The sequence below is a fragment of the Colius striatus genome, chromosome 7, assembly GCF_028858725.1.
Source record: "Colius striatus isolate bColStr4 chromosome 7, bColStr4.1.hap1, whole genome shotgun sequence".
Classification (NCBI taxonomy): domain Eukaryota; kingdom Metazoa; phylum Chordata; class Aves; order Coliiformes; family Coliidae; genus Colius; species Colius striatus.
Genome location: NC_084765.1, coordinates 23,588,747 through 23,614,894, shown reverse-complemented (window position 1 = coordinate 23,614,894; position 26,148 = coordinate 23,588,747). Strand labels below are relative to the sequence as shown.

The following is a 26,148-nucleotide window of genomic DNA, read 5'->3' as shown; positions in this document are numbered from 1 at the left end:
TCAGTTATGAGTAGTCTTTTACTCTGTACCTTCCAGTTTGTTAATAGAATGTTTGATACATGTTAATACATTGTTTGATGTTTGTTCTTCATGAATCTAATTAAGAAATATAGCAGGTATGGGTGAAAGCTTTAAATTACAACTTGTCTCCAGTCAAACATTTTTCACAGCAACATTACTTCCCATGAGAATTGATTTTGTTTATTAAAAAAAAAATATTTTGTAGGAAAAATTTAAGCCAGACCGAATTCCCATGAATATAATTATGGAAAATACTTTGTACACATAAAAGGCATTCTTGGGAAAAGGGACACAATCTATGAAATTCTATTCCAGATTCTGCAAAGTTGTAATTTACTTTTCCATGTTGTCATTGCTATTCTGAGCATCCTTTAAAATACAGTAATATTTACCTGTACTAAGTAGTATTTACATTAAAACCATGTTGTAATGCATTTCCAAGTGGGGGGAAAAATACACTTTCATCTTTACAAAACACCACAAAGTGTAAAAGAAATAGTAGGTGCTGTGCTGTCGGCCAGAAGAGCAAAAGATTTTCAGAAGTTTTGGGAAGCCAGAAAACTTTCAGGATGCTCTTCTTGTTCAGGTGCTTCTTTGTATGGACATTAAACAACATTTTAATAGAAGGATATTAGTACTCAGAACACAGTTCAGAGAATTACTCTGAGAAAAGGATTTGAGCACCTGTCAAAAACATTAAGTGCAAGTTGAGATTGCACACGTTAACCCTTTTTTATACCACCATCAACGGGTGCTACGGTGCTTTCAGGAATATTGTTCTAGAAATTTGGTCTTAATTAAATAGGCTTGAAGTAAACCATTAACATCTATTTAACTAAGAACAACAACAACTATATTAGCTGCTGCTAATATAGACTGAGTAATCCTCCTGGTGAATTATCTTAGAAGAGCAGAGTCGTGGCCTGGAAAGAGATCAACACAAGATGCCATTGAAATACGGCTTTAGGTAGAATCAACATGGAGGTGAGAAGTTAGCCTGATTTTTACAGAGAAGCAAATTATCCTAACCTTCTAGATGGGTATTTGTACCAAATTTAAGCTCACTGGAAGCATTCAAAAGGGAATATAAGCCTGTAGTATATGAAGGTTTGTAACCTGGTGACACGCTGTCACTTACTCTCTTCTAAGAAACCTTTATTTTCAAATTTCTACCACAGAACTTCTTATTACAAATAGGCCATACTCGTGTGCCATGGAATATAACAATGGCACGTGTTAAAGCCAAGGACATTGTAGAGTCCTGGATACTTTTATTATCATTACAAATGGAAATTTTCTTCAGGGCGTGATTTAGAAGTCTGGGATGTGCTGTATGAAATGTAAAGGCTAAAAATAACACTGCTGTGCCAAACCACTAGGGAGGTAGTTCAGCATAATCTGAATGTAATTAAAATGAACACCCTTGCTAAATGTCAAAGATATGCAACCAGTCAGAGAAAGAGAATGAGGCATCTAAGAAGACTGTGAGGGAAAAGTAACAGACATGTTAATCTATGGAGACTTGATACTACATTGCATTTCGTGGCTGAAGAAACAGAAGCCTGTGTCCTCATGCCACCACACTTCAGGTGACATTACCTACTGAGCTAAGGCGTTTGAGTTGAACTCTTTACAAGTGCTATTAGCTTTCTTCCCTGCTTCCCGGTTTACTAACCTATGTAATTGGTAAATGTTTAGCATTACATGCCAAGTTTTCAATGAGTACCTTCCATTGAAAGTAACATACAAAGGAAGCTTGATGCCAGCCTTTTAAGCTTTTTTAAATGCATCTGTATTTAACTTTAGCAAATGAAGTACAAGAGTTGTCATATTAGAAGCAGCAAATGTATGTCAGACTAACCATCTGTCTGACATATGTGTTAGTTTAGCAAATTCACTTTAAAGCTTGTCAGCCTTCTAGCTTAATTTGGCCCTCCACCCTGTATTCAACAAAGGAGTGCCAAATTTTGAGCTTCATTAAACAGTTGCTTTATTTACATATACAAAGTGTCAGTGTGATAATATTTCAGTGCTCACACAACTGTGCAGGCCAGCAAAACCCATGGGTAGATTTTAGATTAGGTATCTATCAGGTGAGTAGGTGTATCAGTGCAACCTGGTATCTGGACAGGGAAAGGGAGTGCAGTGTAAGCAGGAGCACACATAGCCCTTGGCACCTGCAATAACAGAATGTCCTGCTGAAGTTTGGGCCCTAATTATAGATGCAGCTGGATATAGGCCAGGCAGACAATATATGCCTTAAGAAAAATACAGTGTGGTTTCTACTTGCATATATTTTGTTTTCCTGTTGTGACTGACTTGTTTTACATCTAGCAATTTGAGTGGATTTAGTGTAGTTCTTTGTTGCTGTCTCAAGGAGCAGAGAGATAGACTGTTAGCTGCCCTACCTGAAACTTTTGCATCTTGCAGTCATGCTTACAACAGCACAACTCTGAAAGCTTGAGATCTGAGAAGAGTCATCAGATCACAGATGTTTTTGCAATGAAACTGTGCACCAACTAGAAAGTCACTGTGGTGCAAGTAATGATAGATAATGTTTTCATTTTGCTGCACAAAAGGGTCAAAATGGCATGGGGAGTCCATGACAGACCAGCAGAAAATGTTGGTTCTGAAAGAAAATTTATTTCCTAGCTTCAGGGGAAAGTTTGGTCACTGGGAACAGATTGCCTTTGTCATTGTGTAAAAATGTGTTGTTTGTAAGGTGATGCTGGATATCAGGCAGGCTGTGAATACGTATCGATAGAGCTGGGCACCTAAACGGATGTTAAACCAAACTTGGTAGAGTGCTTATTGCCTTGTGTTTTGATGCATTTTCTGGAAGCTTTCATCTTAGCATGAAGGTCAGGCAATTTGTCTAAACTTTCGTCCTACCTGCCACCCAGAAATGTCTATCTTCACTGAGGAGATCATATTTTCAGTCTCTCCCATCTTGCAGAAAAGAACCTGTTATAGCACACTCCTGCTTTGAGGCATGCTCATAGCAGCCTTTGTGTGGTTTGGTTTTTTTTTTCTTTTCTTACTTTTTTTTTCCTGACCCTCTACTGTAATATTTGATTCACTAACTGCTCTTGGTTGCTTGTGTGCGAGTCAGTTGCTGTATGTAAGGGAACCTGTTGTACAGGGTGGCACATGGACCAATGCATGAATTCTGAGTAGACATATCTGTGTTGGTAACTGGGGGTAATTAAGGCTCTGCTGGCTCCTTCGGACACTTCCCCCCCCCCCCTTCCCCCCACCTTGCCCTCTCTTTCTTCTTTCAGAGATGGCCTCTCTACATAATTCCATTAAAGTGATTGTGCTCTGAGGGGTGGACTGAGGGGCAGTGCTCTCATCTTTCAAAGCAGGACCAATGAGCTATGTGCTTTCCACTGGGCAGCAACAAAAGAAAAGGCCTCTCAGAAGAAAAGACGAGCACAAAAGATCAAAATTAGGTGTTTGTCCAGGCCTCTGGTATTGCTTTCAAGTTAGCTTTTGAGGGCTCACTTTGAAAACGGTGAGCCAGGCTAGTTAACATAAGGGTGTCTGCTAGTTTTAGAGCGTGTTATAGGAATAGTACTGGAAGAGAGCTTTTTGCTTGTTAACAGTTCTCTCAAGCACAAGAGAAACATAGGGATGGATTCAAAACGTTGCAGGCACAGTGGTAATGTTCTGCACCTCTAAGGGAATCAAGCAGACTTAAAATACTACAGATTTGCTTCACTTCTTTTAAAAAGATCAGAGACATTTAGACAGTTCTGCTGTTGCTGTAGTCTCCGAACGGCCAAAATGCTGTGTGCTGGGAATTCATCCTGCCCTGCTAGCCCTCCCCCCACCTTTTTTTTTTTTGGTATAAGGCTGCTATTGCTGATGGTGGGCAGTAGGAGAAGTGATGTTTTTACTGCAAGGGGGTGTGAGGAGTTGTTTGTCCTGAGGCCCTCTAAGGGGATAGTGGAAAGCTACAAAAGGGATACAGATCCTTTTCACATTTAGACAAATAAGCGAGAGCCATCCAAAGCCGTGGAAAGCCAGACCGTTTAGCTGGATCAATTCACATATGTCACATGTTCTAGTTTCTACCAAAATAAACTTTTACAATGTTGTACAAAGAACAAATTGCTTAGTTTCTACTTCAGTTATTTGGTTTGCAAAGGAAAACATGAGTGTCACAGACAGTCTTTGTTCCATCTAACTGCTTAAATTTACCTTTAAATTGAAAAAGAAACCATGAGATGTAAAATGTTGTCAATTTGTAACCCTACCAACTCTTCTAATATAATATTTCAAAAGTTGTTATTTAAAATGTGTGATCAATTCAAATTCCAACTCCCTTAAAAACAGAATTAAACATGATTGTCCGAAGCTAGTAATAATCCTTAGAAATTGCCCACAGTCTTGAGACGATTTATAAAAAATGTAATAGAATGGGATTGATAAGCTGTGTTTATTAGCTTAATCATATTTACCTGAGCAAGGTAAAAGGGCATATTTTAGAAAAGAGAAATAAAATCCAGTATGGAAAATCTGAGAGGGAGTACCTGCTTTTGAGAGGATCAGATCTGAATCTGTATCATCCTTCTGCTTCCTGGCTTTATGTTATTGTTTGGCTTGATGCACTTCTTGCTGTCCCTTTTGTCTAGTGTATTTGAAATGTATTTGCTTATTTTCCTAATAAGTTTCTGCTGTATTTATATTACTTTGCTTCAAAAGTACATTTTTAAGGATAGTATTTCTCAGTGCTCTTCCTTTCCCACCCTTCCCCCTTAATAATTCCCCTGGACCTCTGTTGCTTGGAGCAGACTTTGGCTAGCCCCAGATTCGATGTCAAAGGCCGTGACCCGATGTCAGAGCAGCCCATGCTGCTGGCCTCTTCTTTGAATAATTATCTGGAGTTTATTGTGTTGAAGGGACGGGCTTGGGGGCAGTGCAGTCACCCTGGCAAACCAGACCAATGAGCTATCCAGCCAGACCACTATTCAACAATGGACCTGTAGGTTACACAAAAAAAAAATCCAACAGAACAAAAAGATTGAATTAAAAATGGACATTTGGCCACAGAAGTTTTGTCCTTAGAACAACTATTTTTCCAGCTTTCTGAATGTAGTGTGGTTTTCATGCCTTTAATTGAAAGGAAGAAAAAAAATATTTAAGACTTTTTATGAAAGCTAGAATAAAACTTTAATATTTTTCTTATCCCCTTCCCCAACTGTTAGAATCACCATATTGGATGTAGCTTAAGAGATTATTTCTAGTTTTCTAGTTGCTGAACTCGACTCAGAACATGAAACCACTGGACTTTTTTGGTTCTTTTTTAGAAATCCCATGCAATCCTAATTCTTTTAGAAACAAGAGGAAAGCCCTCAGTGCTTTTATTTATATAGACATTTTCCTTTTAAAGTGCTGAGAACAGGGGTGTTCAAAACAGGTATTAAAATATGTTCAGTATCCAGTCTTAATGAGTTAACAGTAAATGATGGTAAAACATCCATTTTCTTTGGACTTCCTTATCTTTTCTTCTCCCCAAAGAGGACTTAAAAAGTCTGAAATCCAGATTGTAGAGTGCTGTCTTTTCTTATCAGGAAAGGCTGCTGGAGGTGGACTCACTGTTCTGGAGGGGTGGGAAAAAAAACCCCAGCTTCTTTCATGGTCTGACCTTGGATTCTTTCTTAATTTTATCTAACCCTGACCTGTTGGCTGTGCTCTGTCTCCTTTCAAGGCCTTCCAAGCTTCACAAACATGCAGCAGCTGAAGGAAACAATGACAGGGTTTTTAGGGGTTGCAAATATTACACTCTTTTGTAACCTTGTCTAAGTAGCCTGTAAACAGATGCTTTCGATGCAACATTTGCCAGAAAGCCAAAATTTTGGCTCTATTGATATCAGCAAACACAGCTCTAACTCTGGATTTAGGACCTTTACTTTTGTATTCAGTGTAAGCTTCAGCTGAATGAGCAGTTACCCAGAGTGTGTCTCGTGTACAATGTGGTTGTGGAACCTGCTGTTAAAGATTTTATACTTGTCTTTAATGCTGTTATTGTACCTGGAAACGGAAGAATGGTATGAAGACAAACTATCAAAATCTGAATAGGATAAACATAGTCCAGTCTTTTGCAGAAAGCTGATTTGAAGGCAGTGTTAAAGTGTAATTGGGACCTTTGCATGTATTCTTTTGAGAAGGGAGGATGCAATTTATATGGGTTAGGGTTTTTAATTTGCTGTGTTGTTATGCTGCTTTAAGCTTAGAAGGTCTTAATTATGTGATATAAGGTATTGAGAATGGAATGTTTATTCCATTGTGTACATGGAAGTGACTTAATTGTCTGTAGTAACTTTTCCTAAAAGTTCAGTCTGTGCAATCTTGGTAATTTAAGAATGAAGTGGTTGCCTTAAAAAGTACTTCACCAGCTGCAAAGTGATTAGAAGCACATTTTTGGTTTTAGTTGTTCAACTGCTGATACAGGCATTTAATCTTCGATGTCTCTAGTTTTTCCAGCTGTGTTCATTGGAAGCGCATGAGGACACCATCTGGCAGTAATAGGGTATAACTCTACCAGACGGAACTGACTCATGCTGACTGGAAAGGTGTTCCTTCCTCTCCCCATGTTACCTTGATATCACTAGGGAATTGTCTTCAAAACAGCGAACTTTTTTTCCCCCCACACTTCCTCCCGGTGTTGGTAGCTGCTACAGCAGTTATCCCAGCAAAACCCAGCTTTTCAGCAGACAAATTTCGGAGGCCAGTAAGGGTCAGCAGAAACACCATGTATTCTGTTGTGGAACAATGCTAGATTATTTTACATAGCTTTGTGTATTTGTCTCAATGTTTTAGAAGACCTAAGTTTGATACAGTAACTCAATGGAATGCCATAGATTACACCAACACACACTAAAACTAGTTCTGGCTTGAGAAGATAGCAACTCTAGTTACTTTTACCTCCCATTCTGTATGTATTTACTAGACCATTTATGTTTTCCTAAACTTTGAAATCTGGGCTCTGTATGCTTAATCCCTGTTTAACTAATAAATATATAGAATTTGAACAGTAAAATATTAAGATTTGGAAAAGAAAATGGAAAAAATCTGAATATGAGTATTTCTGACTAACAGCTGCTCTGTAGTAGCAACTTCTCTCCTTACTGAAAGAGAAATGGAGGATCCATGTAGAAGGAAGGCTGATAGCAGTAGTAAAGAATACTGAATAACTTTGAGCTGGTGCAATAAAACGTGGCTGTTCCAATGAACTGTAGAGCAATAGAACTGCTAATAAATGAACTCTCAGTTCCTCATGATAATTTTGCAGTTTCTGTTTCTTGAGTCCAGATAGGTAAGCAGCTGTGGTTCTCCCTCCGTGCCAGGAAATGAAATGACTTGTCACAAAACTAGGGTTGGAACATCTCGGTGTACTGTAGTATTTTTCTTGAATAATCTGTTTTTATATCAGTAACACCAGTAACTGCTATGAGCTTCCCATCTTCTTTCTGAGAAGCTCAACATAATCTCTAAAATTCTATCTCAGGGATGCAGTAAGACAGTAAAACACAAAAGTAAATTGTGGTATCCAAACTGTTACCAAGCTTCAGCTGCTGTAACAATGTTTTTTCCAAGTTACAATCCAGGTTTTAAATTATAGGTTAAATTTTTTTTTTCAGACTTACAGTATTTAGCTTTTTCATAGTTTTAGTATAAGGTATAGAATGCGTTCATAAACTCATAAAGAAGAGGCTCCCCCACATATCTAGCTGCTGAAAGACATATCAGGGTTGAATCTGCAGTGTTCACTGCAGATTTTTATGGGAAAGTGAGTGATAGAATATTGGATTCCAGAGGAGTATCACCAGGGAGCAGTGACCTACCTACAAAAACTGGCATAGTAAAATGAGGCTGATCCTACATAAATTCTAAACCAGTGATTTTTTTGGGACAGTATCTATTTTGATAATTAGAGATTAAAAAAGATAAGGCATATTTAACTTTTTCCTGCTATTTTTTTACAGTTTTTTTATAACAAGAGGTGAAATTCATGCCTCTATTTGAATTATTATTTATATGATTTCAATACTGACAGGTTTTGGTCATATAAAAAGGATGTGTGAGGCAGATTCATTGTACTGTGTGAAGCTGTGCCAGTTTGTCACATCCAGCCTATAGTGTCTTCCAAGACAAATCTCTATGCATTTCAGAGGCAATCTTGTAATAAAATGAATGTATTAGCTCTAGCACATATATATCAACATTGGTGCTGGCTTCTTGATTTGTTCAAACTGTAGATTTTGCATTTGTTCCATTAGCTGATTTATGTAACAATAAAAATTGCCTATTAAAAAGCTGTAGGTGACGTAACAATTTTACAACAACCTAATGCCAGCAGCACTAAAAAACCCAAACCAAACCATATACAACAGAAATGAACTTCAAAAAAATTCAGCCAGTTGTTGATAAATAGGCTACAAAATTGTTCCTGTTTACCTTAGATCTGGGAACAAGCCTTCAACCACTACAAAAATGCTGGCAATTGCCAGAGAAATAATTGAAATGACTCGGTACTACCAGGTATTCCGAGGAATTTTGAAAATGCAGAGGTGAAATCTTGGTGTGAGTTTCTTTTTACTTAAACCAAATTTAGGTGTTGAATGGGTTGAGTAAATCACTGCAGCTAGTTTGTTGCTGAATAGCAGTGATCTTCTGTGGAACGATGCATTGCTTCTGGATCTCTTATGAGCATGACTGATGGCCTCAACGCTTACTTTCCTGGTTTCTGAGTCTCCCAAGTCTCCTGTTGCTATATAATGTGCATGGATGGCATACACTAAATCTGAGACTGTCAGCTTCCAGGTGGCCATGCCATTCCCAATCTTTTATCAATGATTTATGTGTAAACTATTCAGGATACCTACACTGGTTAAAGATAAGAAAGCTCTTGAAGTTTGTTTTCTCTCTAAGGATGTGTCTGGCTTTGAATGTTTGATCCAGCTGATGAACTGCTTGATCAAAGTGTTTATGCTAAATTTGTACTGAGATTGCCGTGGAGGAATAAATCGTATAATGAGCCTGAAACAAAACTAACAATTGTTAAAAATATTCTAAACAAGAGACTATTTCAGACAAATGAAATATTTTCCACCACTTTATAAAACAAATAGTGTGCAAGTATCTGTTGGAACGGAAGACAGATATTTGGCTATTGGTTATCTGGTTTTGCATGTGGTTCCATCAACATGGAGCAGCATCTCAGCAAGTACTTTGAATTGCTCTTCACTAATGTTATACATGTAACCTGAAGCAAGTTGCATACCCATTTCTTTTCTGCTCAAGACACTGTCTTTTAAATTCTTCTATATTCTCCTTTTTAGATTGCTATAACATTTACACTTTTCCATAGCACAGCCCTCCTCAGTTGCTGTTTCAGTTACAGATACCAGCAGCTGTTTTTTCAACCATCGAAGTGTTAATGTGTGACAGCCTAAAAATTCTGATATCACTTTTGGACTGAACTAGTTTTGCTACCAATTGAACCATGGTGTCCTGAAGTGGAAATAACTTTGTTTTTATATGGTAGAGACTAGCTGAGAGACTTTACTTTTAAACAGGTTCTTCTAGATAAAGATAATTATTTTTGAAACTCTTACAAGAGTAAGATGAATAGTGTTCAAAATTGTGTTTTTTCTAAACATAGAATGTTGAAGACAGTTAAAAATAAGGTTATTAAAATGTATTTTTCTCAAAGACATTTGAGGGGCTTTTTTTGTGTGGGGGTTACACTTTTGCCTTTCTTCCCCATCCCATTATTCTTCCTCTCCTCCTCAATCAAGTGTTAATGAGGAATTCAGGTTGTTTTTTTTAAAAAAAAAAAAAAAAAAGCAGTGAGGAAAAACAGACCTCACAGGCTCCTCATTCAGCTCAGCAGGGCACTAGACCCTAGCTATTCTTCATTTCACAGTGAAGATGATCAGTTCTGGGTGACCACTTTCAAAGGGCACAGAGTTTTTGAAGGTGCTCGGCAGGATGATAAATGGTCATGTCTGTCATCCCGTGTAGTGCGGAAATGCAGCGGGGGTCAGAGTTGAGGGAACTTGTCAGGAAGCAGTGAGGCTGTGGCACTGGGCCACGGGATGCTGCCTGTGGTGAGAAGGCTCTACAAAGTAGCAATGGATGGGAGACTCGAGTATTATAACAACCTCCAAAGCATAATCCTAATGAGATGTTAAAGATGTCTTAATGGCCTCTTTTAAAAATTTTGGCTTAGTTTTTGAATATTTCCATTACACTCTAAATATAAGTTTCTACCACAGGTTAAGAAGCCTGGGAAGGTATATATTTCTGCTTTTCGCAAATGCATGCTCCAATTAGCTTCAATAAGTCGCATTAATTGGTTTTGGTGCATTGAAATCACTTGATACTTTTGAAGTACAGTTACTTTTTTGGTTGGGCTTAGTGTTTTTAAGTGCATCTTCCCTTCACATATCTCTTGTGGTTTTTTTTCAAATTTTTAAGAGATTGCAATGATTTCTGTATAATAACTTACTATCTTTCTGAATTTTCTATATTAAGATTCTGTGTTTTCTTTTATCACATGCTTAAGGTTATTCTGTGTGTTTGTGTCCATTTCCTTTTCTTTGGCTGTAATTTGTTGGCTAGGAACAACTGACATCTCTGTTGTTCAAGTGATATTGTAAAGTGAAAAAAAACAACTTAAAAGCAAATCAGGATTATACTCTAGTTTTTAGAAAAAAAACCCTAATTTTTGTCATTCTGTTATTGATATTGTTGATTTGTGATGTTAAAGTTTATTTGAAAAATCGGAATGGGCTCCTTTTGCTGTCTTGTTTTAAACACATCAAAGAAGTACTTCAATACAAATTTAAGAGCCCCTTTTCTTTTACACCTATACGTAGATTTTGGTAAAATAATCTTCTAAAAATACACAGAGATGTAAACTCTACTTAGCAATATCTCATTTAAAACTGATGTTGGTAACTACAGCAAAAAAAAAGATCGTTTATTTCAAAATAAATGTGGAAAGATTTTACAGAAAACATTATGAGGAAATTACTATGCTGTCTGTATGGAAAGGTCAGATGAGTTGTTAAGACTGTATTGCTGGTGAAGAGACTGCAGAGGGAGCCAAGGATCTGATGTAAACAAAAGCCCTGCTGGTGGTAAAGCCCTGTCAGGAAGTTGTGTTCCTGTTTATTCCATGCAAATCTCAGCTAAAATGAGAGCTTCTTTTGAGAAGGGATAATATTATTATATGATATTATGGGCAAGGAAAAAAAATAAACAAGATCAGCGTGGTAACATAACATCTGAACCTTCTGAAAATCTTAATATAAAGAAATAGTTAATGACAATAGGAGAATGTCCTAATGCCTTCATCGGTATTGAAGTGAAGTTCAGCTGAACCTAGGAGTGCCCATAAGTAGTAGTAGCAAACTCTACCACTTTGCAAATCATCATTACGTGGAACAAGTTTTTTACAAATACCATTGCAAGGATGTAGGCTGCAGAGCAGCATTGCAGCCTGCCTGGTGGTTTTCACTTCTAACCACCTGTGGATACTCCATGCCATCTTCACTTACAGAAACTTCAAGGCTCTTTTCTAACTCATTTCTCTGTAGTAATTTTTCACTTGGATCAAGGCCAGCATATTGTTAACAGAACTGAGAGAGACAGCAAACTGCAATATGGATACCCAGAGACATAGCCAGAGAAAGGGAAACATGGAGACCCTTCAAGCTGGGAACCATGTCCCTTTAGGAATGGCAGAATCAGCTTTCAAGAAAAAATGTTGAATCAGGAGGCTTCATTAACAATCATTGTTGTTTCACAATATATCTCCTCTGAGAACATGCGATGAAAACCTTTCCCATTTCTTTCATGAGTCCTGTCTTCCTATCTTCCTGCCTTTGCTTTGGTTGCCCTGCTTCATTACAGCTTGCTTAATGAATGTTGATTCCTCACGCTGGTGGGCCTCATGCTGTTTGTTTTAACAAATCATTATTATAGTCTGAAAGCACTTTCAATGTGCCAAATCATACTATTAAGTCTAACTCTGTGCCTGTGAAGGTGTGATTTTGTTACAGTCAGAAATGTGATTTTTATCCTACTGCCACTGATTTCCATTACAAACTTCTGGTTTAAGCTATCAGAAGCAAGACTGGAAGTTGTGTGACTGATTCTGGGCAAAGACTGAGGGAAATTTGCAGGGCTGGAGGAAAGGCAGGCTTCCAGACATCCAGCCTGTTCAGCAATCTGCTGATGGTAGTGGACAAATTTTGAACCAAACTTACAGGAGAATCAAGTTATCTCGCTATCTGCAAAAGTTTGAAAGTCCTTATTTTTTTACTTGAGTTTAATTATTCCTTCCTCTTTGTGCAGATCCTAGAAGAAAGTATCATGTAAGGTTGCTGGCATATAACAGTATGGAAGAAGGTTATCAGGCAGACCAAACAGTCAGCACTCCAGGATGTGTCTGTAAGTTTTGTAGCTGCATGAAGAATTAATTAAGAGATGAGCTGTTTCAAGGTCCTAGCAGCTCTGTGTTTTTAACCTATAAATAAACAATTAATTTGGTGTAAAACAGAGATCTGGAAAGATCATACCTGTAACAAATACTATCCTAGTTGTCCTGCAACTGAGTCTGCTGTGTTCATGAACTGCAGCTGAGTTCACAAGATAGCTACCAAGCACATTGTCAGCTGCATCTAACCAGTGACATATCACATATCTTAGGAGAGATTTATCTCTCTCCCTTGTTTCTGTTTATGGTTCTGGTTTTGGCTAAACAAGTGGGAGTATAGAACTAATATGTGGCATGTCTTGGGTTAGGATGGTTATTTAATAGGCTGAATCAGATTTCTGAGTCTGAATACTAGGTAGTGCTGGGTAAGGGCAGGTTTGAATCTATGCTTGTGGGGTCAGACCTGTCTCTTAATCTTACCAGTATCTGTATACAGTTCATTAAATAATTCATACTCCTGTTTTGTTTTAAACAGCTGTCCGTGACCGTATGGTGCCACCGCCACCACCTCCTCACCACCTCTATGCCAAAGCTAACACTTCATCTTCTATCTACCTTCACTGGGGAAAGCCTGCCTTTACATCTGCCCAAGTCATTAACTACACAGTCCGCTGCAACCCAGTGGGACTGCAGAACGCTTCTCTGGTTCTCTACCTTCAAACGTAAGTGCAGTGCTACTAATGAGCCTTGGTTTCCCATTTCCATATCCTTCCCACTCAGTTTCTGCTCTTCATGCTCTCTCTTAATAACCTTTTACTGTAACAATTTTTTATCTCCCTTAAAGGATTGTGTATTTTTCCCCAGTGGCTGCTAGTTCTGTTTCTTGGGCTATTTAAGATGTACTTATAGAATAGCTTACTTCTCTACCTGTGATCCTTGTGCTGGATCCCCAGACAAGCTCTTGAATTGTTAATAGCTTTTTAGCTGTCTAAGTTGAATTTCATTTTAAACTCTACTTCAACCAAACAAAATTGAATACCTGTTTTATAGGTAGCATGTCTAAGCAAATACAGGACTTAGTCCAGTGTCTGATTTTAAGACTGGAAACAAGAATTTTTGAGTTTTCAGGTGTTGAGTATGTTACTGTGTGAGTAGAAACTACAGGTTACGTTTCATAGTAGCAATGCATGAGCTGCACAATGGCAGAACAGGGAAGAAATTCTGTCTAGACTTGGTGTTCAGCTCAGGTGGGATGGGAGCAGGCGATTTGGCTCTGTTGTGACTGCCTACACTGGGGGCCATAGTGCTGTTGCAGAAATCTGTATATGTGTGTAGCTCTCTCAGTACTGGGGTTTACTCAAGCCTTCTAAATAAGAAAAATGCTTTCTTCAAAGATATTTTCCATCCAGATACTGATGGTTTTCTCTTCAAAGAACACATCCTCTGCTGTATAACTCCTGGCTTAACGATTAGACACAGTATAATCACTATGTAAAATTCCTAGTGTGCAATATGGAGCATGGCAATGAATGCTGCTTTTTATGACAGGATGAGGCTATTGCAAATATTGGTGATTGGTGATTGCCTTTGCAATACAGAAGATGAAAATACTAAATGACTTCTAATAAAGCAATATTTGTAGAATAACTCAATTTTAAATTGAAAATTAATCTCAACTTGGGTAGTATCACCCAGAATTAACCCTGGGGTATAGGAAAAATTGCCCCCTGACCCAGAATCAAAATAAAGCAGAAGATCAACAATTCATGTTGTAATCAAATAGTAAACTGCAATATTGCATTTAATATTAAGCCAAGAAGAAACGGGCTCAAGTTGCAGCAGGGGAGGTTTAGATTGAACATTAGGAAGAACTGTTTCACCAAGAGAGTTAATGTCACTCCAGTCTTCAAAAAGGGCAGGAAGGATGACCCAGGAAACTACAGGCTGGTCAGCCTTACCTCCATCCCTGGAAAGGTGATGGAGCAACTCATCCTGAATGTTATCACTGAACATATGAAGGAAAAGATGGTTATGAAGGGGATTCACCAAGGTGAAATCCTGTTTGACCAACCTGAAAGCCTTCTATGAGAGCATAACCGGATGGCTAGAAAAGGGGAGAGCAGTGGATGTCATCTACCTTGACTTCAGCAAGGCTTTTGACACTGTCTCCCATAACATCCTCATCAGAAAGCTCAGGCAGTGTGGCTTGGATGAGTGGACAGTGAGGTGAATCCAGAGCTGGCTGAATGACAGAGCCCAGAGGGTGGTGATTAATGGCACAGAATCGAGTTGGAGGCCTGTGGCCAGTGGAGTTCCACAGGGATTGGTTCTGGGGCCAGTCTTTTTCAACACCTTCATCAATGACCTGGATGAGGGGACAGAATGTACCCTCAGCAAGTTCCCTGATGACACCAAACTGGGAGGACTGGCTGATTCCCCAGAAGGCTGTGCTGCCATTCAGCGGGATCTCGACTGGCTTGAGAGTTGGGCAGAGAGGAACCTCATGAAGTTCAACAAGGACAAGTGCAGAGTCCTGCATTTGGGAAGGAACAATCCCCTGCACCAGTACAGGTTGGGGGTTGAACTGCTGAAGAGCAGCTCTGCAGAGAGGGACTTGGGAGTCCTGATTGATAATGAACTACACGTGAGCCAGCAATGTGCCCTCGTGGCCAAGAAGGCCAATGGCATCCTGGGATGCATCAAGAAGAGTGTGGCCAGAAGGTTGAGGGAGGTTCTTCTCCTCCTCTACTCTGCCCTGGTGAAGCCTCATCTGGAGTCTTGTGTCCAATTCTGGGCTCCTCAGCTCAAGAGGGACAGAGAACTTCTAGAGAGAGTCCAGCACAGGGCCACCAAGACGATCAGGGGAATGGAGCACCTTTCATACAAGGAAAGGCTGCAGGACCTGGGGCTGTTTAGTCTAGAGAAGGAGAGACTGAGGGGAATCCTCTTAACATTTACAAATATCTAAAGGGTGGGTGTCAGGAAGTTGGGACATCCCTTTTTTCTATAGTAGGTAGTAACAGGACAAGGGGTAATGGGATGAAGCTGGAACATAAAAAGTTCCACTTAAATATAAGAAAAAACTATTTCACTGTTCAGGTGAGGGAGCCCTGGCACAGGCTGCCCAGAGGGGTTGTGGAGTCTCCTTCCTTGGAGGTCTTCAAGACCCGCCTGGACATGTTCCTATGCGACCTGATCTAGGTGACCCTGGTTCTGCAGGGGGGTTGGACTAGATGATCTCTAAAGGTTTCTTCCAACTCCTACCATTCTATGATTCTATGATTCTATTAAGCATTGGAATGGGCTGCTCAGGGAAGTGGTCAAATCCCCGTTCCTGGAGATATTTAAAAGATGAATAGATGAGGTGCTGAGGGACATGATTTAGTGATGAGGTTGGCAGTGTGAGGTTAGTGGTTGGACGCGATCTTAAAGGTCTTTTCAAACTGAAATGATTCTGTGTTTCTGTGTTATGTTACAATTAATAAATTATCAAATATGCCTACAAGATGAGTAGTTAACATTCTTGTTCTACAGATAAGTTGCTAAACATGAAGGGATAGAGGCCATAAGTGGAAGGGGAAGTTGCACGCATAGCCTGTGTCTGTTCTGTGAATGGAGATGCAGATCCACAAAGATGAAGCCAACAGCATGTGCCTTTTTAGCTCTGCTGCTGGTTATAGTTTAAGTGTTACTCCAGCTTGAAACATAGTGTCCTATATCGAAAGAGCTGAGTTTGGGATACCTGCTGGTGATTTGGGCAACAGTATTCCTGGTCTTGCTTATGGATCAGCTGTGCAAACATCCTTCCTAAAAATTTGAGCTCAAGCCAACTGACAGTAGATATAAAATCATCAAGACAGCTCCAGGGTTAGTACAGGTAAGTTTTCAGGTAGACAGTGCAGAGGGACCATGTTTCTGGACTTGAACTGGTTTGTCTTGTGTTGAAAAGTAAGAAGCTACTCACAGTGACTGAGAGATAACATTTCTGTTTGGGATCTTCAAGTCAACTGCTATCATTACATTTATTTCATTCTTTCATCTCTACAGGTCAGAGACTCACATGTTAGTTCAGGGTCTTGAGCCAAAAACCATGTATGAATTTGCAGTTCGGTTGCATGTGGACCAGCTCTCCAGTCCCTGGAGTCCAGTAGTCTACCATACTACTCTTCCAGAAGGTAAGGCACTAGGAGAGGACCACATGGCTCTAAAAAGAAAGCTCTGTAAACCAAATGGCCTGAAAAATGGCTTATTAATGTTAAACTGTCTGTAAGAGACAAATACTTTCCCCAGAGATACGGATACTACTGTTTTCAATGAGAAACAGAAAAATGCTGTCAGGAAAATCCATGCTTTGAAACTGTGAAATTCTTTTTCAAAATCTACCTAAAATCAGCAACAATTTTAAGGTAAAATGTCATATACTGACATCATTAGAAGCCATTGAATGGAAATAACTTGAATACAAAAATTAAAATAGGTATTGAAGAAGCATTCATAGGCATTATGAATATATATTTTAAAAAGCAGAAGTTTTAGAAACTGTGAGACTATTACAAATCTATTGCCATAGCTGCTGGTTTGCTCTTCTAGCATCTTGGTCAGGGAAAACCAAGAACTTTAGTTTCATGTTCTCAGCATTGCAGTGTACTTGTTTTTTATTTTGGTTTTGTTGTGTTGGGGTTTTTTTTTGTCAATGATTGTTTCTTTCTGGAGTTGAAAGAAAAATATAAAGTTTGCTTTTACAAAATCTAAGTTATTGACCAGATCAGACTTAACAGGAGAGTTTCTCTTGAGGAGTAGTATGTGTTTATTCCAATATTGTTTTATCTGAGATGTAGCAGTAGCCATTAGATGTGCACATCAGTTTCTTTTTGAGCAATGTAATTGCATGTAAATTAGGTTAGCCTAATAGCATTGTGTTACTGTTCTCACAGCACCATCTGGCCCTCCAGTAGGAGTGAAGGTGACTTTGATAGAGGATGATACTGCTTTGGTTTCCTGGAAGCCACCTGATGGTCCTGAAACAGTTGTTACGCGGTATACTATCCTTTATGCATCCAGGAAGTCTTGGATTGCTGGGGAGTGGCAAGTGTTACACAGAGAAGGTAAACTAAAATCATAAACTTACAAACTGGACAAATAGTGATGCTACTCAGAAGATGCTTTGTTACTTTCAGCTCCCTTGGACTACAATAAGAGAGAAATTCATAGAAATGTTCACCTAAAAGTTATAATTAGTTTAGTTTTGTTCCCATGGTTGTGGTGAAAGTATATTAAACAGCAGTCGATACTCAGAAGATGAGGGGAGAGGGGCTGTCTGCATTGCTTTGGGGCCTGATGTGTGCCTATGAACCAAAATATCTCATAAATGCAATTACATTCATCTTAGTTCTGTTGTAACTATGATCGTGATGGTTTCATTTTGTAAATGCACTCTTTCAAATCTGACATCTCTGAGATGCCTTGCTCTCCTGAAATAAATTTATAAATGTGACTGCATGGGTTTATATGTTTCCTTCGATCACTGCCAATCCAGTTAGCTCAGTTTGCTTAATAAAATTTCCCCTACTCCGAGTAAATTGCTCTGCAAATTCAATTTAATTCTCTGGCTCTATTCTACTGCTGAGCTGCAGCTAACTAATCTAAAATTAACGTGGCTATGGTGATATGAACTGCAGTCACATCTTTGTGATTAGATATAGGTATAGTCTAAATTTTTATAAGCACTTTCTGAAATACTGTGATTTGAAGAGCCTCATCAAGAACAGATTTCTCCTAGAGCCAGAGAATAAGAAACAGGCATTTACAGTTCAGATGGCATTGAAATTAGAGACTGTTCAGAATAGATAATGCTGTAATAATGGATTAAACCAGAGGCAGAAGCTCAGAATTACAAAGTAAAGTCATGGTCTTGAGTAGCTTTTTTAAGAGGGTTGCCCAGGAAAACTTACTATATTGTTTTTCTATATTGTTTCATGGCTTAAAGCTTATTTTTCAGCGGAGAGTGAAGCTTTAAATTTTCTCTGGAGAAAATTTCTAAAACTTAATGAGTGTGCCCTCACAGAGGACAATTTGTTTTGCCATCAGTGAGGGTGAACTCTTTTAGTTCAAAGCTGGTGCATGTCCCTTGTGCTGCTACCGAAGAGAGGTTGAAGGACCAACGGCCATTTTGAAAGGTGGCAGTGCTGTGTTGTCTTTGCTGGAGTAGAATGGTCTTTGTCAGTCTGGCCTCAACTAGGATGGTGAGCTGTGAATAACAACAGTAAAATTACTATTAATCTTCATTTTTTGTCAAATATCAATAGTCTCTGCAACATCAATGAGATCTAACTGTAGGGGGAAGATTGAGTCCATATTTTTTTGCTATTAAAGTTGTTCAAAGAAACGATGTAAAGTTGTCTCATTGAATATTTGAGAGAAAGAACTGATGTAAAGTTGTCATATTAAAGGACTAATTTGATATTCATTTTTACTCACTAAAAAGCCCAGCAGATTTAAATGCACAGAGAGCTTACATTTGAAGAATAAGTCTTATCATTCTGGTGATGATACACTTGTAGGCATCAAGGTGGCTGAATAGCTTTCAGGTATATTTCAGCTAAGCCATGGCTGTGAAACTGAACATCTCAAATAGTATTTTACTGTAGATATTTTAGGATGAGAGGATGGCAATAACACTAAATATTTTCATGTGTTCCCATATTGAACATGTTGGAGGGAATAAGCAAATGGAGAGCTATCAATCTCAGTCTGTTTCTGTGTCCATTGGTGTTAGAGTCACTAATTTTGTATTTTGACAGATATATTAGGGCTTGGGGCATGGTATGGAATTCAGGTATCTTGATATGTTAGGACAATCTGTAATGCTGTTTGTTAAAGTATGGATGAAAAAGTGTGTGAAAGAAAATTAGTATGTAGAGGCAAAATTGGGCAAATACTGTGATAGTCTTGTGACAATCCTTTCATGGGTCATTTGAGGTAGAAGTAGGGTTTGAGTTTTTTAATGCATTAACTTTTATAAGATCAGCTAACCCTATTCAATAAATAGCATTGTTTTGTCTGACACTAAATTTGAAAGACTAACTGTGGTTCATTGCTGGTTCTCTTCCAAGAGTTATCTTCCAGCCACCTCCCTCCATTTCCCTAATTCCCTTCAAGTGGCTCAGAAGATACAGCCTTTACACACTTGGTGTGCAGTAAATCAATACAAAGTGCTTACTTGATTTAGCAATGCAGCAGGTTTGAAAGGAGCTGGTGGGAAAGAGCCTGTAATATTGAAACATGACCTTTTGCCCTGGCTGGTGCTAAATATTACAGCTCCTTTGGTTACAGATACCTCACTTTTTATTTCAAACACTTGGAGCTAATGGGTGTTTTTTTATGGAAGAGCTGAAAGAGCTTTTGAAGTAGCTTCCCTTTTGCCAAATGTATAATCTTTTCTGTCAACAAAACAACCTTATATTTTATACGCGCCCACGATTCTATAAATTCTGACTTCAAAAACGGATTTGAAAGGTTGAAATTTAGACCTTAAGTCTGAGAAAGTGAATGAAATATTGGAAAGAGAACAAGAGATAGATTTGGTCCTGTAACTGCCACTGTTTAGGGAAAGAAAAGGAATCGATTTCTATGGCTAGGAGAAATATGGACATTTTAGGAAGAACTGGAATTTGAAGCAGCAATCTGCAGTTCCTGGACAGGGAAAGTTCTGATTGACTTTGATAAGAGTTTTGCCTGTCTAAAGACAATCCAGGTGAATCCTGTTTGTGTTCTTAACCTGCCTTCAGGGACTTTAGGAAATGAATCCTTAGCATATGAGAGCGACATTTTCTGTGATATTTTAGTAGCACAGCTTAGATGCACAGCAATCAAGGAAGTTTATGTGGGTCTAAATAAGGTTTAATTTTATTTTAGAAGTATAGTATAATGTTTGTCCTGTTCATTTTACCAACTAGACCTGCAATTTGATAAGCTCAACCTGAATTATTTTGTTATGACAATTTTCATTTTCATGGTACAGTGGATCTAAGAGAGACACATAGATTAGTATATGAGAGAGGTCTAACATTCTGCTTTCTCTACCTGAAAGTCTGGTTAATGCTCAGAGCATCTCCTCATGGATATGATCACAACATGAATGCTGTCAGACTAAAATGCAGCTAACACTAGATTTTTTATTAATATGTTGTATCGTAGCAAATTCTTCTTTGTTTACAACTGTACTGGAACTTCACAGTGTGCTCTGTTCAAGCAGTATAGAGACAGAGGACAGAAGGGACAAGCAAGTAACCCCAGTGTTCATTCTGTACCCTGTATATGCAGGTTAGAACACACAAAGTGATTGCAGTCCTCAGGCAAGATTTGGAGGTGAAACTGGAAAGAAAGCATAGGTACTAATGTCTGAATGTCAGTCTGTCCCCACTGATTTTGTCTGACTGGAACTGTTTATCAAATCTTTTCATAGGAGCAATGACTATGGCTTTGCTGGAAAATCTTGTAGCAGGAAATGTCTACTTGGTCAAAATAGCAGCCTCCAATGAAGTGGGAGAAGGACCTTTCTCAAATGCAGTAGAACTTGCTGTCCTGCCAAAGGAGACATCAGAGTCCAATCAGAGACCTAAACGCTTGGATTCAGGAGATACCACAAGTCAGTAGCAATGTTTTGGTTACTGCTGTAACAAGTACCTCAAAAAAAGATCCCTGTTTGTTTTAGCTCATAACTGCTTCCTGGGTAAACCATTCTGTTTAATCTGAGGCAGTCATAACAGTGTGGTGTTTCCTTCTAAATGAAACCATTTTTGAATTTTTATCTCAATTCAACTCAGAACTGGCTTGATTCTTTTGCTCAAAAATGGGAAGCTTGCCTTTCACACAGAACACACAGCTGTTTTGAATTTTACATCAACATCAACTTTGCAGATACACTTCTAAGGTACTTCCTTTAAAGACTTAAGTCCTTTACTTGGCTTGAGATGCCAGTAGCACTGAGTCAGTTAGGTCCAACAGAGATGAGATGGCATCTCAAATAAATCTGTTGAAATTTGCTGGTTCCTGGTATTTCAGCAACCCAAATAAACCCATCGGTCAGTGATATACCAGCATATGTTTTTGCCAAAGAAGTCCACCCCAGCTGCAGCCCTTTGGTGAAAACCCTGTGTTACCTTGCAGAAATTAAGGCAACATCAGTGCTTCCTCCATATAAAAACAGAAGAAAACATTGTCTTTGACACGGAATGGGATTCATCTTGGTTACACATTGAGTTGTGATTAAGATACAGGGATTTTTCTTGCTCTTAGGATTCAGTTACATTTTAGGCCTGAATAAGCCAAGAGAGTGGTGTCCTCAGGATTAGGTTAATAGGCATATAATGTCAAAGCATAAGCCAAAGTCAACCCTCCCTGGTGGCAGTGGCTGGAATTCTCCAAGCCTATTCCCTTTCTTGTCTAGTATCATCCTGTAAGGAAAGGGTTGGAGAGAGGCCCTTTGCTCCATGTTGTATGTAGGTCACTGAAGAGGCTGTGGTGTGGGACAGTCCCTTCTTCCTCTCCCACAATAGGACTGCATACATTCCTCTGCCTGGTCTACACGTTCTATTTTCAAAAGTGTCAAAATGTATGACAGAGAAGGTCTGGAAATCTCATTAAAAGGAAACATTTGTCTCTGCGCTTGTGACTGTAACTGTATTAACTTCCTGACAGAGGATGGGGGGTAACTTGTCTTATTTTCTCTTTTTTGCTGTAGCTTATTCTGACTATTACCATCTGGACCAGAAATCAATGACTGGCATTGTTGTTGGGGTTTGCATAGCCTTGACCTGCATCCTTATCTGCATCCTGATCTTAATTTATCGCAGTAAAGCCAGGTATGTTTTTTGTTCTTGAAGGCTAAGCTCTGTCTCAAAGCACTGATTCTTGGGACATGCCTTCTTCTCCAAGAGTACTAAGTTCTATGAAGTACCTTATCTCTTCAGCTATTCCTGCCAGCAATGGAAACAAAGCACTTTTTTTGGCTTTTCCTACTCTACCTGAGATGATTCTTCAATTACAAGAAGGAAGGACCCATAGAGTCAGTGGTGCTTTGACAACTAAGTATGGGGCATGTTTACAAATGAAAAAAAGAATCCCTTTTGAGTCAGATAAGCTGCTTTGCATCATCTGCTCCTCCTGCTTAACCCTCCAGCCTGCCCAGACCTGGTTTGCAAGGCTTTCACCCTCTGGTGTTGCTAGACAAGAGGAACTCTAATATAAAGCAGTTCCATGATGCAGTTTATGTGCTGTGGTGCAAGCCACTGCCTGTCTTGTCATCAGCTGCTATGGGGCATAAACTGGCTCAGTGACTCTGCCCATAACTTTGGCATCAGAACAAATAAAAGTTACTTGAAATAATAAATTGAAAAACTGAAAATATGTTTTAGTTCCAAGGGCTTTTAAGCATACATGCAGGAAAAATAGAGATTGGGAGATAGACTATACGTAGCATAGTAGAAATTCTTGTATCATTAGTGGTTACTTTCTCCAAGTCATATTACTAGTCATGACAATTCCTGTCTGCACATAAGCTGTATATGATTAACCAGAAGCAGGTGGGGTTTTTTTATCACAAGCAATAACATTTAAATTCCCTGAGAAGTAGGAGTATCATGTAACAAAATGTAAATGCCAAGAATGTACCAGTATTACTTGATTAATAATAGCTTTGAAGTTTATCCTTGATTTTTTTCTGTTTTCTCCCTGTGTGTCAATTTTATTCCTGCTTAACATTGTGTAGAAAAACATCTGCTCCTAAACCTGTGCAGCAAAGCACTGACCAGCTGTCACATACCAGCATCTCATTAGCCAGTGGTAATGAGGTGGAGAAGAGTATTGAAGGTGAAGGGATTGCAGAGAATGAAGAATCCTTATTGCCAATGATAGTGGGAAACAGCTTCATCGATGCTAAGGTACCGCGAGCATTACTCACTCCCAAACCAGAAATCTGTTCTAGAATTCAGAGTCCTTATCAAAAGTAAAATATTTATGCTATGAATCCACAAGAGGGTTTGTTGTTTGTTGGGGTTTTTTTTGTAAATGAGACAAGCACAAGTTTGGCAATCCAGGGTCAAATTTTCAAGACTTATCTTACTATTCAGCTCAATACAGTTGTCTTCCACAGTGCTCTGCAGATTGCAGAGTTTGACTCTGGCACAACATCAAACAATAAAAGCTCCATAGACTTAGAGCTGCTAGGTCACCTCTGCTACTCCAAGAAGAAAGCTGAGACAGTCCTTGTCAGCACCTAGTTCAGAAAGTGCCTGAGCACAATCTAGTCAAGTATGACACTAAGCAGGTATTGAAGATAATATACTTTTCTGTATATTTACTGATAAGATAATGTTACATTTTATAAACTCATATTTGTCCAAATTATAAATTAATCTCAGTGGCAGGATGGAGCGGTGGATGTGTAGAATCTTACAGTCCAAGAGTCCAGCATGACAAAACCACATGGTCTTAGTTTCACATGCAGCCGTACTTCATTTAAGATTTTGTTTGTGCACACTACGGACTTGAATGGAGCTGCTCCATGAGGGTACATGCAAAAGCTAGGGAATGGAAATAGAGCCCAATAGTCACAGACACTATCTATGAATGGTTATGTTCAAAGTAGTACAAAGAGCAGTGGCTAGAATATTTTGATGAGTGTTTGCAGTATTACAGCTGTTAGGTCTGGCCTGTGGGCTTGCCAGATTTAGTGGATCTGGTCTTGAGTGGTGGATGAATACCACACCACAAAAACAGGACTAAGCACTAAGATTTCATTTGTCTTCCTGTTCAGTATGAAGCTAATAGGTAGGAATAGAAACACATTTTCAAATGTCTTAGAAAATTAGTTTTAAAAACATATGTCTGCATGTTTACTTTTATTGTAGGGGGGATCTGATCTGATTATTAACAGCTATGGGCCTGTCACAAAGGTGAACTGCAAGAAAAGGTGGCTGTTCTTCCAAGATACTAAGAAGGTGAAGACTATGGAGGTAATTGGTCTAATGGGCAGAGATGCACAATCCTTACTGTAATACCCTGTGATTGAAAAGGAAGAGATGTAGTTTTCTGTTTGTGGAAAAGTATAATTAATGGTCTAAGTCCTAACTGGATAGTTTCAGCTATATTAAGGTGGATAGTGTTCCACCTTACTTCCTTGCCTGTGCCTTTTTATGTATGAGCAAAAGGATTTCTGTGTACTGGGTCTATGTGTAGCATTTACAGTACTACATATGTAGAGACTTTATCTAAATATAAATATGTTAAATATATACTCTTAAATAAAAATAGTATTTAAAAATACAAACAATCCCTTCCTACCCTGAAAGCCACAACTTTGTTTGCTTGACCAAAAGAAGGAAATTAAATTATTTACCCAAAGTACTGAAAAAATTGAGAATCTGAGTAGAGCCATCTGGCTTCAGAAATTGTTGCTCTGGATACATTTGCTCTTTGGATGAGAAAATTAACAGTTGAAAACTGAACATTATCATGTAAATTCACACCTATGAGATATTTAACATCAATAATGTTAAATAATTGTAACTTTTATTGCACTCTTGTATGTTTAAGAAATAGGAAGCCTTGATATCCATCTTGTAAATTTGTATTCCAAAATATTTCCAGAAGCAATTGCATATTTCTGAGGCCTCTATAAGAAAAATATTTGCTACCATCCAAGGAGTAATGCTTAAAGAATATGCATGAAGGGATGGGAGACAGCTCTACTGAGTGTGTTTTTAGAATACCATTCCGCTGTCTCCAGTGAAATCATTCTTGATTAGCCATGCTTAACTAGAAGGGATTATTTAATCTATTATGGAAGAGAGATGTATAAGCAAGACTTGAGATTGATTCTTTTTAACCTCATGTAGGAAAACCCAGATTGTTCTGAGCTGATGCTGTTAGAGGCACTCTGGCAGAATAGCAGCTAAGAAATGCCGTAAAAAATCAAATTATGGCTGAGCTTTCAGAGGCTGAACAATCTTTTTCTCTCTGCTTTTTACGTAGCCTCAGAGAAGGTTTGTGCAGGCAGTGTGTCTGTATCAGCCAGGCACCCCTGTGCTGGTCAGCGAGGATGACTCTCCCAGCTCTCCTGGCCAGCAGTCTAATTTCCAGGTGCCGTTCAGCATTGCTGCCGACACAGAGCATTCCGCCAACAGTGAAGGAAGCCACGAGACTGGTGACTCTGGAAGATTTTCACATGAGTCCAATGATGACATACACCTCTCCTCGGTGACAAGTGCCACTCCTCCCACTACCAGTCCTTTTGTAAGCAGTGACTTGGGTATGAACGTGATGAGCCCTGCCATAAGTAACTGTACAGAGTCTCCTCTGCCATTTGCTACTGACCAGACTCCTACCTCTCCTCTTCAGATACACTCTACGGTGCGAAACTGACATCCTTAGGGCCACGCCAGACATTCTTGCAGTGCATGTCTGTTCGAAGGACAATGAACAGGGAGCCAAAGTTTTTTTTGTGGAAAGCCTGACTAACCTAGCAGGTGATCCCATATTTCTGTTGAATGTTTTTTGGACTTTTTTTTCCTTTTTTTTCCTTGTTTTTTTAAAACTCACTCATTTTGAATGTTTAGTGGTCAACAAATGTGAAAGGACAGTGAAGATTTCTGACTAAAGTTAAAAATACATCA

The 26,148-nt window shown here is 38.8% G+C and overlaps 1 protein-coding gene across 1 annotated transcript in view; it reads left to right on the top strand.

Moving 5' to 3' along the window:
* Positions 1–25,897, top strand: part of PRTG (protogenin) — an 89,004-nt gene extending 63,107 nt beyond the window's left edge. Inside the window, exons 12-20 of the mRNA XM_062000413.1 lie at positions 12,394–12,489; positions 13,011–13,197; positions 16,523–16,650; positions 17,410–17,580; positions 20,940–21,122; positions 22,218–22,338; positions 23,244–23,415; positions 24,385–24,489; positions 25,508–25,897. Coding sequence (XP_061856397.1) covers positions 12,394–12,489; positions 13,011–13,197; positions 16,523–16,650; positions 17,410–17,580; positions 20,940–21,122; positions 22,218–22,338; positions 23,244–23,415; positions 24,385–24,489; positions 25,508–25,897 — 1,553 coding nt within the window. The remainder of the gene's footprint in view (positions 1–12,393; positions 12,490–13,010; positions 13,198–16,522; positions 16,651–17,409; positions 17,581–20,939; positions 21,123–22,217; positions 22,339–23,243; positions 23,416–24,384; positions 24,490–25,507) is intronic.
* The last annotated feature ends 251 nt before the right edge of the window (positions 25,898–26,148 follow it).